Source organism: Pezoporus occidentalis, unplaced genomic scaffold (assembly GCF_034315485.1).
Source record: "Pezoporus occidentalis ecotype Australia unplaced genomic scaffold, CSIRO_AGI_Poc_V1 ctg33, whole genome shotgun sequence".
NCBI lineage: Eukaryota > Metazoa > Chordata > Aves > Psittaciformes > Psittacidae > Pezoporus > Pezoporus occidentalis.
Genome location: NW_026915268.1, coordinates 986,219 through 1,000,787, shown reverse-complemented (window position 1 = coordinate 1,000,787; position 14,569 = coordinate 986,219). Strand labels below are relative to the sequence as shown.

Sequence of the window (14,569 nt, the reverse complement as noted above, 5' to 3'; positions counted from 1 at the left end):
TAAAAGGTGGAAGCAAGGACAGGCGGCCTGGGAAGAATACAGGGATGTTGTCAGGGAAGCTAGGGACCAGGTTAGGAAAGCTAAGGCCCAGTTACAATTAAACTTGGATAGGGATGTTAAAGATAACAGGAAGGGGTTCCATAGGTACGTAGTGAATAAAAGACAGACTAGGGACAACATGGGCCCCATCTGGAAGCTATTGGGAGAATTAGCTACACTGCATTTGGAGAAGGCTGAGGTTTTTAATGGCTTCTTTGCCACGGTCTTCACTGCCAAAGGCTCTGACCACACCACCCAAGTCTTGGAAGGCAGATACAGGGACTGTGAGAATGAAGACCTTGCGCCCACTGTAGGAGAGGATCTGGTTCGAGACCATGTTAAGAACCTGAACATGCACAAGTCCATGGGACCTGATGAGATCCATCCACGGGTCCTGAGGGAGCTGGCAAATGAAGTTGCGAAGACACTCCCCATCGTGATCTTAAAGTCCTTTCCAACCGTAACTATTCTATGATTCTATGAACTGTTACACAGGGAAGTCTGTGCCTTTAGCACTACCAAAGTGGTTCTACCTTTTGGCCTATCACCTGGAGACATGAGGAAAGAGAAACGATTCCTGGATTGCAGTTTGACCAAAAATGCCCAGGAAAAGAAATAATGCAGGAGAGCCTGGAAATCTAGGTACACTCAAATAATCTTTTTTTTAAGCTCTCTGCTAAACCTCTTAGCATTAGCAGCATGACTGGGTCCTCTGTGTTATCTCTAGGGAATGAGTTTATCTTGAGGCACCTACAGTTAACATCTTTTTTTATGATCTGTGAACCTAGTGATGTTTCAGGCATCAGTAGCTTGAGCTGTTTAGATCAGTCTTTCAGAGTAGTCAGTTGTGAGAGCTTTTTCCTGGCTGTGTGCTCTGGTTTATGTCTTCAACTAGCAGCACAGTTTGTCCCGTGGAGCTGAGCTTGTGCATTAATTCTGTAAGAAGCTTCTGGCAGCTTTGCAGTGGAAGACAGACTCTGTGGTGTTGAACTGGTTAGCATCCTCTTCCAGGGTGTTTAAATACAGCTAGAACTTCCAGCAGCTGGACTAAATATATGTAATGTGAAAGCAGTAGTTAATACATATTTAGGTGTCTGATTTCAGAGAGACCAAGTGTGCTAACATTGGGATTCATGGAAATGAGCCTGCATCAGCTCAGCAGTGCAGCAGTCTGAATTTCAGAGTTTCCTTGCAGCCTTAACAGAAAATATTACTACAGAGCCACAAAAAATGCAGGAGTATGTACATCATCTCACAACTTTCAAAGCTGCCCCAAAGCTGTCCTCTGTTCCTGTGTTGCTTTGCCTTAGTTTGGTCTCTTATTTACCCTCTTGTTTGGATACTCACAGCAACTGTATCATTATGAGTCCCAGGTGTTTACATCCCTAACTGTCCTACTCCATCTACATAGCTTGTACATCAACACATTTCAGAGATGCACCACAGGCAGTAGGAAGGGGAAGGAAGGATTAAACAATCTGTTTGTGTTGCCATGTTGCAGCTCTCCTCCTCAGGCTTTCTGTGCTCTCCTGGGAGAGCTCTGGACAGCATCTCTTCTTCTTTCTGCCATCTGTACTGTGTTGGGCTACAACTCTTGGCCACCTTTGGTCTGTTCTTGAGAAACATACAGAACAAGGCTCTGGTGCTCCCCCACTGCCCCACTAATTATTCCTAAGCATGTTTTTCAATCAAACTAGTTTTGATACAAGGGCAGCTAAACTACTGCAAGCTGCTTTAGCTGAGCATAATACTTCACCAAATTTAGTTGGGAATCCTGAAACCTCTTAAACAATATCATAAGGAATACATTCGTTACTCTCTTGATTACCTCTCACCTAGCACTTTATGCATTCAAAACACCTGTGCAAGAACGTCCCATGTAGAATTGGCTTGATCAATTCTACTTTGCTTAAAGATCACAACCTTTTAACCCCTCTATTCCTTCATGCCCTTTCCACCCTGCTTAAGCAGCTACATGTATTCGGAGAAGCAAGATGAAGAGGGTGATGACAGAAAAAGAGAAAGGCAGGAGGAAGTGATACATTTTTTTTTTTAAATCTTTTTACCTCTTTCCTTTTCATTATAGAGAGCTACAGCTAAACTGGAAAAAAAGGGGGGGTATTAACAGTACTTCCTAAGCCTGCTAAGTAGATGCTTTATTTGTGCATCAAAAACTAGTAGAATAAATATTACCCTGAAGCCTCGGATTGCCCTCTATGTGCTGTTATTTTCTAGTACAGTGGTAGTTAGCTTAAAGCTGCAATTGCAAGCATCTGGAAAATCTCAGCTTTCATTTTCAAGACTAAAATGAATTTCTAGCTTTCATAAGGAATGGTGAAAAAAGTTTAAAAGCCTTTCAATTGGAAAGTTCTACAAAAAAAAGTGAAAATGTTTCATTTTAATCTCATGTTTTAAAGTTTATTTTAAAGCAGAAAAAGTATTTTTAAGAAATGGGAATTAAGTGTTGTGAACAGTATGTCAGGGCTCTATGACAAGAAAAGTTGCGAGCTCATCGCACAATAGCAGTTGTAAAAGCTCCTCATGACATGTTTCAAATGTTGTCTACAACACTTCAGTGTATTATAAATTGCTTCACTGAAAATTGTATACTACACTCTGTCTCAAGTTACTGGGAGGTCTTAAGTGGCTTTGAATGCTGCAGTTCTGAAGTTTGTCAAATGCTCTCAGAATAGTTCAGAAACTGGCCTTTATTCTGGCAAACACTTTTAGTTGTTGGAAAGTGGCACTGTATGTTCCTCGAGAAAGGTAAAAGAACATGAAAGATAGGAGTTATTAGACAGTTGAAATCCATGTGTGTGGAATCATAGCTGGGAAAATAGATGCTAGAGAAATGGACTGTATGTTTTGCATGGTGCCACCGGCACTGAAATAGTCAGGAGCACAGCTGTTCTCTCCAAGCTTTGAAAACTAAATTTTAGAAGTTAATACTTAAAAATCCACTTCAGCTTTAAAGGGCTGTCCAAGAAAATGGTGAAAATGGACTGACGTTGTGAAAGAGGCACTCTGTATAGCCAGCAGGCTCTGCACAGGCCTGAATGCACATCCGAAAAGGAACAGTTAGGAAAAGCCTTTGCTACACTTATTTTCTAGCTTGAATTCCTGGGACAGCTGGGTAAGACAGACAAGCAATAAGACTACTTTAAGCATATTTGAAGTGCTCTTCTGTAGGGGCTGTTTTTTTTAAGATTTGGCTTGCAAAGTCTGTCAGAGAATTTAGCAAGGAAATAGGCTTGTAATTAAAGAGTAAAACTACAGACATCTTTTAAAACATAATAACCTTTTAGTCTAAGATTTTTTTTTAAATTAATAATAAACAGAATTGCTGCAGAAAACTACAAATACAGCTCTATTCAGTATTTGCGCTCCAGAATATTCTGTTCTGGAAGCCCACTTACAGTCAGAGTGTAAGGAAAAGGGTTTTAAAAATACATGGATATAGCTGAACTTTTCTTTCTCTTCTTCCCTTACAGGAATTTTCCAAGAAAATCCCTCCACTGAAGCCTCTACAATAACTGAACCTTATATAGTTTCAAGTCAGCTTGGGTAAGGTAAGCAGATTAATCTGCTTTCTTGGGCACTTCAGTCTGTGTTCTTTCCTTGGCATCCCAGTGCTCTAGCTGTCCTGCCAGCAATCCCAGCATGGCTAGCCTGAAGCTGCCAGGGATTTACAGGCAGAAGTTCCAGTTCTGTCATGTGGGGCAGTATGCCTTTGTCGCAATATCCTGCTGGTTGTAGGCAGAGTGTGATGCAGCCACTGAGCACAGCAAGGGCTGAGGCCCCAAAGCAGGCTTGCTGCTGCTGCCCGACCCCCCTGACCCTGGGTAGCAAGATCCACTCCTGCAGAGGTGAAGCATAAAACTGCTGTGTTGAATTATAGGAGCTGGATAAACACATGGGCTGTGCTTCACCAGCCCAGTCAGGTGCCCAGAAGCTCTGCTTTTCATGGAAAATGAAATAATGAAGTGCCTTAATAATGCCTTGAGATGAAGTGCATCTATCTGCTATGAAAGAGATACAAAGTGTTCCTCTATGCTTTTGCACTAATCAGCATCTAAAAATGTGCCATTACAAAAGAATTCGATATATTATGTACTACATGCTTCAAACAACAAAATCAGCTAAAACATGCAGAATTTTCTGTTCAATAACCTGAAAAGTTCTGTGCAAAATGAAATTCTGTAATACCTATCATCTTAGTTTTTAGCTCACAGCAGCAATAACCACAATGCTATGTGGTGTTTCCTGGGAATTTATTACCATTTGGGGTCCCTTCAGTAAGACGCAAAGCAGCTTCACTTCACTGTGACCATCAGACCTTAACAGCAGCTTCATGAGTTTATTATTTTCATTTGTAACTCTGTATTTTCTGTCATGTGTTTTCAATAACAAGTTTTTTCCCCAAGTACTTTGAATTTCAATTGCAATGACAATGCTTTTGGATACATATTTTTGAACACCTATCAGCAAGACATTAGGTGGGCCATTTCCCTGCAATAACAGTGCAATAACAGCAGGATTGTGATGCTATCTGTAGGCTAGATTATTTTTATCTTAAATTGATAACAAGGGCCATGTGGCTCTTTATAACGGCAAGATATGAATTACAAGTGTATGTTTCCAAGGCAATGTTGGCCAGTAGCTGTTCAAGCATAAATTGCTTCCTATTACCACTTCTGATAGGAGGAACTTGGATACAGTTCATCTCCATGGGAACACAATATGGCAGGACACCTCTATGATTACTCTTTACACTGTTTCCAGTAAAAAAAAAGCAGTATTTGCTCCATCCTGACACTACTAATTAATATTGCAGGGGATAATTTTGTTGTGTTGTTGACCAAGGATCAGGAATTTTCTCCCATACTGTGGCGTAGTATTCCTGTAGAGGGCTACGTGCTTAGCATGGAAGATACAAGGAGGAATTACAAAGATGGTAATACGACCTGTGGGATAGGTAAGATACAGACCTTCATTATTAGGTTGTGAAGTTAGAATGAGATAATTTCCAGGTTTCTGTTTGTTTGTTTCTAAAAGGACAGACAGAAGCTGCTGACCTTATGGTTAAATTTTTACTAAATCTGGAGAAAGACTATGGGGAGGAAGAATGGGAGGGTACTTGTTCTGCCTGAAGAAAGGAGGAATCCTCTGTCTAAAAATCTGCCATGTTATTTCAAAGCAGGAGCTGCACAGAAATAATGGTTCAGTCTAAATCACTTGTCTAGCAACTTGCCTACCATTTTCATTTAAGCCAAGAAGATGCTTTGCTGATGTCCTGTAGTATGCTGAATATGAATCTGTGGTTTACATCAATTGATTCACGTATATGAGAAAGAGGGAATCAGATATAATCTGAAAACAAAGGATAAGTAGTTCTTCTGTTAAGATAGTTTTACATTTTTGGCAGGAGAGAACCATGCCTGTTTTTTTAACAAAAGCTCTGAAAAACCTTGATAGTATAATTTGAATTTGCTTTTGCTAGAACGGAAAATACATAGAAAGGAATCTAGATTTTTTTTAATTGAATTGCCTCAAGGCTTTTTTTTCCTTTTTCGTTTCAAGCTTAAATTTTCTGTAGTTTGCAGGAACAATTCTATGCAAGGGCTGCTCAGTACAGACTGGTGGAGCCAGCTCTTTAAAATCCAAGCTCTGTTCCTCATCTCTACTGTCCTCTCTTTAGGAACCTCATCATCTATACTCAGAATTCCTTCTCTTCTATTTCCCTGCTTACACTTAGGCAAGCATAGAAATCTCTGCCTGGGATCCATTCCCCAAAATAACAGTGTACTATTAAACTGATAGCACGTCACTAATACCATGTTTGTTCATAAATACATCTCATCAGCAATTACCTTCTTTCTGGAAGATGCTTAACTTCAAGTTGAAGCAGCATAAATCTAGAGTACACACAGCACTAATACAAATTTTAAGACTAATCCACAGCAGAACTTGTCTTCTTTCAATATTAGCAGTGTAGTAAGGTACCATATTCTATACGTTTTTCATCTTATTCCTTCATCAGTGAACTGTAAACTAACAAAAAAAATCTTATCAGTATTTCTTATTTTCCAATGGCAGGAAGACTATTGACCTTCCCATTTAGGTTTGTCTCAGTAAAATCAAACTGCAGGCGGGGAGGAGGCAGCACTTTACCCCTTGGATTATTTCATCACTTAACAGATAGCAGTTTAGCTCCCTATACTTCTGATGAAGGCTTAAACTGATGCAGTGTCTTCTTAAAACTGACTATAGGCTCCTATGTCGTGATGATTTTAAGATCTGTATCAGCAAAGTAAATAGAGTACAGTGAAAGTACTAGGCAAATATAAAAATTAATGTTGTTTTGACGGTAAAGATGGAGAATTGACCACACCTGCTTACCACACAGAGCTGATATTAGGAACTTGCAGCACAGTGACATATTTAGGATTAACATCTTGCAGATTGCTAAACTACTGTGGCTGTACAGCACTGCATTTACACGCGTGTACAGCACAGCTACATGAGCTATATGCAGATTGTACTATGATAAGGTTGTTAGGAATCAGCTCATTTCAAAACTGTGCTGAGCAAAATGGAAAGTTCACCTTGTTTTCTGTAAATTAGAGGTTTGAAGGCTATACAAAATTGGTTCTGGTTTTGAAACCACCTTGGCAGTTATTAGTTTTGAAGTGACTTTTTTTGAGGGTAGCATGCACAGCTGCTGTACAAAGCAGCAGTCTTTCTGGGTACACAGCATCTCTGAAAATCAGATTCTGTTTTTTTTTTTCCAAGTTCTCCTTTGCTAATAGCTGAGCAGGGTTTGGGTTTAAATCACTATCAGTAGCAACACACCATATTTAGTGCATTAGGGGACATCATAAGGAATCTTATTGTTCTGCTTCACGACAGCAAGGACACAGCAAATGGGGTTCACTAAAACCACTAGAGTACCTTGGCTGTTTTTGTGGGTGTCACCCAGTAAATGATCTTCAGTCATTACCCCTCAGGTTTATTTGTAAATTTCAGAATACCAAGCCTCATAGCTATTATACATGGGTGCCCGGTTACAGAAAAAATATTTACTTTCTTCCTTTTTCTAGTATATTTGTTTTCCCTAATTCTCTGCCACATAATAAGGAAAGTAAATCTAATGACTAAGTAATCTCTCACACTGGATTATGTTCCAGACTTCTTATCAGCTTCTATTGTGTAAGCATAATCTGATTTACCGGAAAAGAACTGTTGCCAAATGTATGTTTCTTTGAAATTTTTGGTAGAAGGTAAAAATATATGAAGTTTTTTTACATCTTAAGCCATTATTAGCAATGTTTTGCTCATGCCACACCTTCCTGACTGGACAGAGAAAGTGTGTAGCTGGGGGGGCTTTACTGACTTCTCTGATTAATGTTTCCAATTCCTTTTTCTTTTCTTTTCTTTTTTTTTTTTTAATATAAACTCTGTGTGTGATGTTGTTCCTGTATTAAATTTGCATGTATAGGTGTGGGAAGGATGTGTATGGGCAGTGATGCCACAGCACAGTATTAGACATTACAACTCTTGCAGAGCTGCTTAGAAACCGGATCTATGTGAGATTGTGTTCCGGCAAGTTTAATTCCCAAGAACCTGGACAACTAATAATTTAAAATAGTGCTTCACAATGTCTGGATCCATTAAGTTCCATCTTATCATGCGACTGCAAATATTTCTTATAACTGCAGGTATGCCAGAGGACTGCTGCCATTCAGAAACAGAATTACCCATGTCTTGATTGTGCTGAATTGCCTGGTATCTCTGCATTATCAAACCACAGCAGGACTCAGAAACAAAGTGTTTTACTGACTGTGTACTATCTAATCCACATTTTATATGCTTAACGCCAGGTCTTTTCATCTATCTCATCTGGACTATAGAAGGAAATAGTTTCAGCTGGTGGGTTTAGAGGTTTTGTAAAATGAGTAGCCTACATTCAAAGACTTGCTGCATATCAGGTAGAGGAAGGACTTCTGGATAGACTGTTTATAGTATACAGTTATGAGTGTTGATAGATCATTTGTCTTCTCCCTCCCCCCCCCCCCTTTTTTTTTTTTGAGGTCACAGACCATGCTGAGCACTTTTAACTGCAGGATGAGTATCACAGTTGTGAATGGAAGTGGATTTACGTGACAAAGTACTTCCAATGGGGATCCTAAACATATTTTCTCCTTTAGTATTTCCTCTTAGCTAGATCAGCCAGTTGATATTAGACATTTCTGTATGTGTTGAACAAGGAGCCCAAAGATATTAACTTCCACCTGTGAATACTGGTGGGCAGAAAGACATTATAGTTAGGGATCATGACAAAACTCAAGTAGTTTTTGTAAAATAAAAGTGAAAAGGAGAAATCACTCTATCCTTAAGAGATAAGTGTAAATTGGCAAAACAGAGAAAAGCTATGAAGGGAATGGTGTGGGAATGATGTGTTGGCTTGCTGAGGTTCATAAAACAAACCTCAGCTAGGGTCAAACATAAATGTCCTTACAAAAGGTGGCACTGGAACCAGAAGGAAGTTACTCACGAGATCCCAGTCATTATTGCTAGGAAACAAGAAGACCGAGGCTCTTGTTTGGTTTTTACTAGAAAGTCTTTATATGCACGTATAGAGATTTTTCCAGGATCCATCTCTGACCAAGTGAGAATTAGCTGTACTCTACATGCAAAAGAGACTAAATGCTCACAGTGCTCACGGAAATACTGAGTGTACATACAGCTAAAAAAGGATACGAAGACAAGTACATCAGATACAGAGATGGGAAGCAAAGTTTAGAATTCTGATTATCAGATCAGACTCTATTTGCACAGTAACCTGTTTCCCTAATTAACAAGAGCACTTCTACAAAAGCCGCTGGTGGTCACATGCCATTTTTTCTTTTTTAAACAATAAAAAAAATTGTTACAATATCACTTAGAATCACCAAAAGTTTCCTTAAATTTTTATAAATTTTGTATGTGTCTACAAATCTGGAGTGATCTGTTAGTTCTAGATTATTTTTTCTCCAACTTGAGCTTTCTATTCTTATAAAAGTAAATTTCTCAACCCTTATAATTGTCCTCAGTATTTGCATGACAAGTGTGTAAGCAAAACTGAAAAGGCTCATTCCTATCCTCATTATTCAGTCTTCACTTCAGCGATGTCATTAAACAAACAAACACTATATAAAGGGGACTTGTGTGAACTGCTCTTTCATTTCACTTTGAAGTAGAACGGTAAGTTGAATTTCCTTTTAATAAATCACAAGGAACTTCAGCTAGGAGGCAAACCTGTTCCTTTTCATTTCTGTGGTCATATTTATATTTTTAAATTAAGTTTTCCTTTATTAGTTTGTTGTTTGTTTTTTACTTTGCCTATATTAGCAATTTTACTAGATGAGGAGATGCCTAAAGGACACCAGATTGTAATGACTGATGAAGGTCATCAAAACTGGATTAAAACTGAGCAGCTGCTTTTTCCATTTTGATATATAACTGATCAGGACTGTGACTCTGCATCATAATACAATTATGAGCCAAATGTGGTAGTCCATTCAAATGTAATTCCCTGAATGATCAGCTCCAGACAAAGAGTACCTGTTGTAATTGTATTTCCTTATCTCAGGGAGGTAAGTCTTCCTAGTTACCTAAGATAGGTTTCTGTTAGAGGTTTTAATAATCTGCTTTCCAAGTAATTGGCTATCATTGTCAGAGGTGTCTGCTAGCCTTCAATATAGTAAAAGGTATACAACTTGATATACTTCAGATTCAACACGTGAAATTTGACAATGCTTTTAATACACCACATGTGTTCTCAGGTGGATTTGAAATTTCCACTTGTTAAAGTGGAAATTCTTGACCATGAAGAATGGATGCTGCTAATACTTAAACAGATTCTATATGAAGTGAAATAACAAAATTTTTGACAGACGTGTATATTCATACGTTCAAGTGTATGTCTCACTGATTTCATTTTGATGAGACATTCCTCTAGAAAAACAAGTGAACTTTACCCTTAAAAATAGTTGGTATTGTTGCAAATTTAGAATAATGTCAAAAGCCTTCTACAACAGAGACAGACTGGAAGAAATAAACAATAATTTGGGTTTTAAAAAAATCAGTCCAATTTGACCAACCTGGTCTAGTGGAAGGGGTTCCTGCCTGTGGCAGGGGGTTTGGAACTGGATGATATTTAAGGTCCCTTCCAACCCAAGTAATTCCATGAATCTATAATTTAACACTTGGTAATAACAATAAACTGATATTTTGATTCTGCTTGGCATATATGCTTCAAAACAAATACCATGTTTCATCTGATAAACTAAGGTGTTAGTAATCTTGCAGCATTCAAAGCAACCAAGATTTTATTCTCAACTTTAAGTGGAGCTGGATTTAGAACATACTATATCAATTCTGATTTTTACTTTTAAGAATGGAAGATTTTAAGAGAGTGTAGTACATGATCCTCTCTAATTCATGCTGAAAGAAAGGTGAAGTCGGGTATTAAACTATACTGTTTGAGAGTCAACCCAACAGGGTCATCTTATTAGAAAGCAATATCCATTTCGGCATCTTGAACCTTTCTTTAACTCTCATTATTTTAACTAAATGATGGCAATAACTAGATAACTCCATGCTATGGTGTCTGATAATCCATCGGTTCAGGTTTTATAACCACACAGCGTAACCAGTGCTGCATACTCAGTAACTGCATTGTAAACCCATGATCTATAGGATAAAAGTGTTTGATAGTCATGATCTCTTGGCATTGAGATCATAATGCCACTTAATGTTATATCTAAAAGGATAAAATAAGATTAATAGGCTTATTACCAACCAGCAAAAATGCATTTTCTACAAGATTGATGCTTTCAAGCTTACGGAATTTTGTTCAAAAAAGGTAGGAATGATAATCGAGCTATAAAATTTTGGCCATGTGTAAAACACTATCACTCTGCTTATTTCAAAGAAATGTGCTTAAATAACTGTGCTTAAAGAGATTGCTAACTAGCTCTGAACATCACAACAACCACTGTAACAGATTGTGCTTTTCAGATTGATAACATATACACCCATGTTTCATTGAATAATTATATCCCTTAAAAACAGCTAGTGGCTTAAGAGCTATCAGTTACATATGAGCACATCATTTCTCAAGGATTAATCCAACAAATAGTCAGTGATAGCAAAAAGGAAAAAAAAAAATTTAAGATGGGGGCAAGGAAGAAGATGGGGGGAGAATATTCAGTTCTATAAGCAAATGTCTACAATTTCCTACAGAATCATTGCCTGACAAAAACACGGGTTTTCTTACAGCTGGCCTGAGCAATCATGTTGTCTTACTCATCCTACATGCTTATAGCAGCAGCTGCTTTGCTAGTGACTTGCAATGCACTGCCTAAATATCCAGGAATCCCTGGGCTGCCTAGTATCCCTGGGCTGCCTGGCAGAGACAATCTGAAAGGACAGACACGTCTATCAGGTAATTAAACATCCCTTTTTTTCAACAAATCCTTGTCATGAGGCTGCATGAATAAAAAGAGTTAACACACTAGGACATGTGCCTTTGAGGAAGCAGGTGTGTTAAGCAGAGAAGGGAAAACTGAATAAAGGACCTAGTTTAATTTTATTTTTCTAGAAGAGAACCCTTCTCTCTCTCCTCTGTTGAAATGAGAAGGTTATCAATACTTAAACATATAACTGTATTACGCATAAACATACATGTATCTATCTTTGCAGTGCTTTCCACTGACTTTCCAAACAATATGGCTTCTTTCACAGCAGAAGCTTTTTTCTTTTTTTTTTTTTTAAGTATGAAGAAAATGTTATTACAGCATTTACAAGTGTAATTAAAAGGCTTCTGGCATGTTTCTGTAGTATTCAAAGAAGCTATGTGCAAAAGTAGTGTGGGAAGCAACACTTTTCACTGTGTAATTTTCTTCCCATGTAGAAATGCTTTCTCTGGATCCATTACCAAGGGTAAAGCACTATCAAATTTACAGATGTAATACATTTCAGTTTGATATTAAGTTCTGTTTCATCCTAAAGTTTCTAGAATATACATCGATTGGAAAGAAAAATATGCTTCTCTACTTTTTTCCAGGTCTCAGAGGAGCCTCTGGAAGCCTGGTGCGGCCTCCTGTAAAACAACTTACTTGTCCACAAGGTGAGAAACAAAAAAAAGGGGATACTGGACCATCATGTGAAACAGGCTGATGTCCTAGTAACATCTGATGGACTTTTTATTGGGTCAAATATGTCATATTTTTACTGACTGTGCAGTGAAGTATGAGTTGCAACATGCAACTCAGAATGAGGGAGATGCAGCATATTTTGTGCTTCTACATTGTCATTTGTTTTAGTTGTGAATAATGGGATTCCAGTCATGGAAGCACACTCGTAACGTTATTCTATATGTAAGACCTTTGTTACCCATAGAGATTTGATGGAAAAAAATAAAAAATAAAAGTTATCTACTGTTACAGTCAGTTCCTATTGTTAGCAAGCAGTGCTAGATGGACCGTATTTCACACGATCTAGACCCTCCCATACCAGTGTTTGTGGTGTCCAGTGAGATAAGATCCTACTGTAAAAATAAAAAGCATCCACCCAACCCAGCAGATTAAAAACAAAATGGTATGGTGCCATAGAAATTATTCCCTCCCAAAAATCTCTCGTGTGCCTGTTCATTATTTAGAATGAAACAAATTCTTTGACAAACATAAAGCTTCAAGCTAGAAAAATTCATTTTGTTCTGTGTAGAGGGGAATTATCATATTTCAATATGATAGTTAGCATATTTCAATAGGTTGGAGGATTTTATTTGCTTTAATATAGGCTAACAACAGTGTAAAAATACTGTGAAAATATTTATTTTACAGCAGATGATGTTAAAAATATACATTGTGTGCCAGTTAGCTTTGGAAAGTGATTGGTTTTATCCAAAGAATTGTTCCTATTAGCAGTGCCTGCTTGATTGTATAATTTATTTTTTTTTTTACTTTGCAGGTCTACCCAATTCTCTGAACACTGAACTCCACAAAGTTTTAGTAAATTTGAAACACCGACTTTCCAGACTTAAAGGCGGTAATTTTTCCAATTCTTACTTTTTCAGCTCACCATCAGTTTTAAGTGCAAAAGGCAAAATTACAGCATCATGACTTGCAATAAAGAAATTGCAACTGAAAATGGTACTACATCCCAAAACTCAATTTCCTCATTAAAAAGCAGGGGAGATCAGAACTCATTTTCCTTGGAGAAGCAGATTCCTCTCAGGAACACTGATGTGCATTTATTCAAATATGATTTATAAAACAAAAATAAACTAAATGATGTTGGACTTTCCACATGAATTCATGGGAACTCCTCAGCCTTGTACCATGTTGGTCTGTTTCTCTAATCACTTTTAAATTTCTCTTCATCTCTTGATTTCTCTTTCTTTGCTTTCTTGTCAATATGCAATAGGAAGTTGAAAAAGCTAACTAGTCGGGGTTTTTTTCTTTATGTTTTAGTGCTTGTTTTGAACGGGAATATAAGAGAAGTAGGAGAAAAAATACTTGCCACCAATGGGAAAAAAGTTGATTTTGCATCTGCATTAGCATCCTGTGAAGAGGCTAGAGGAACTCTTGCAACACCTATGAATGAAGAGGAGAATAAAGCTATTTTGGGTATTGTGAAAAAGTATAACCGATATGCTTACCTGGGCATTAAAGAGGGTGAGGATTCAGGTCAATTTAAGTATCTAAATGGCATGCACGTGAATTATACCAAGTGGCACCAAAATGAGCCTAACGGCAAAAGGACAGAAAAATGTGTAGAGATGTACACAGATGGGAGCTGGAATGACAAAAGATGCAATCTACCTCGCCTCACAATCTGTGAATTTTAAAGAATGACCTTTCAGCCACCTCAGAGAACCAAGACAATGAAATATCCTGCGTTTCAGGTTTATGCAGTTTCTGAAATTATTCAATGTCAGAAAATCTAAAATTAATCATATTATGGTAATTTTTATCCTTAAGAAAACATTAAATGTGGTATGTGATTAACATAATTAAAATGTATCTAATCTGATGTGTTTATCTCTTTTATAGGGTTGTGAATAGCTCAGAATTCATTTTTCATGGCAAAATGTCTCTGTGCACTGTGCCTTTGTGAAGATGATAAAATTAAAATTTCCAAGGTTTACCTTGGGATATAGGAAAAGTCTGAGACTAAAGTTGCCCATGACATAATAGTGGAAGCATTTCCAAGTATTTAATAGTTTCTGCCTTAAGAGATGCACAGGGGTTTACTTCACTGGAGCAATTATAGTCTTAGGTTTTCTATGTCTCCTTGAATTATAGGGCTTTTAACTGTGTCTTACTGAAGCATGCACACTGATTCATTCAGCACTCATATTTAACTTTCATTTTATAAAAATATTACCAGTCCCAGACAGAACTAATTTTCCTAGCTTCTGAAGCTATTCTATATAAAGCACTAATATAAACACTGCATTAGGTCCCTAGAAATTACATTAGAA

At 37.6% G+C, this 14,569-nt stretch overlaps 1 protein-coding gene across 1 annotated transcript; it reads left to right on the top strand.

The window, feature by feature from the left end:
- The first annotated feature begins 532 nt into the window (after positions 1-532).
- LOC134168991 (pulmonary surfactant-associated protein A-like) lies at positions 533-14,118 on the top strand. The gene is made up of 5 exons (XM_062629172.1): positions 533-681; positions 11,362-11,527; positions 12,149-12,211; positions 13,054-13,131; positions 13,557-14,118. Exons 2-5 carry the CDS (start codon positions 11,377-11,379, stop codon positions 13,931-13,933), a joined length of 669 nt encoding a protein of 222 aa, XP_062485156.1. The 5' UTR covers positions 533-681; positions 11,362-11,376; the 3' UTR covers positions 13,934-14,118.
- Positions 14,119-14,569: the final 451 nt, after the last annotated feature.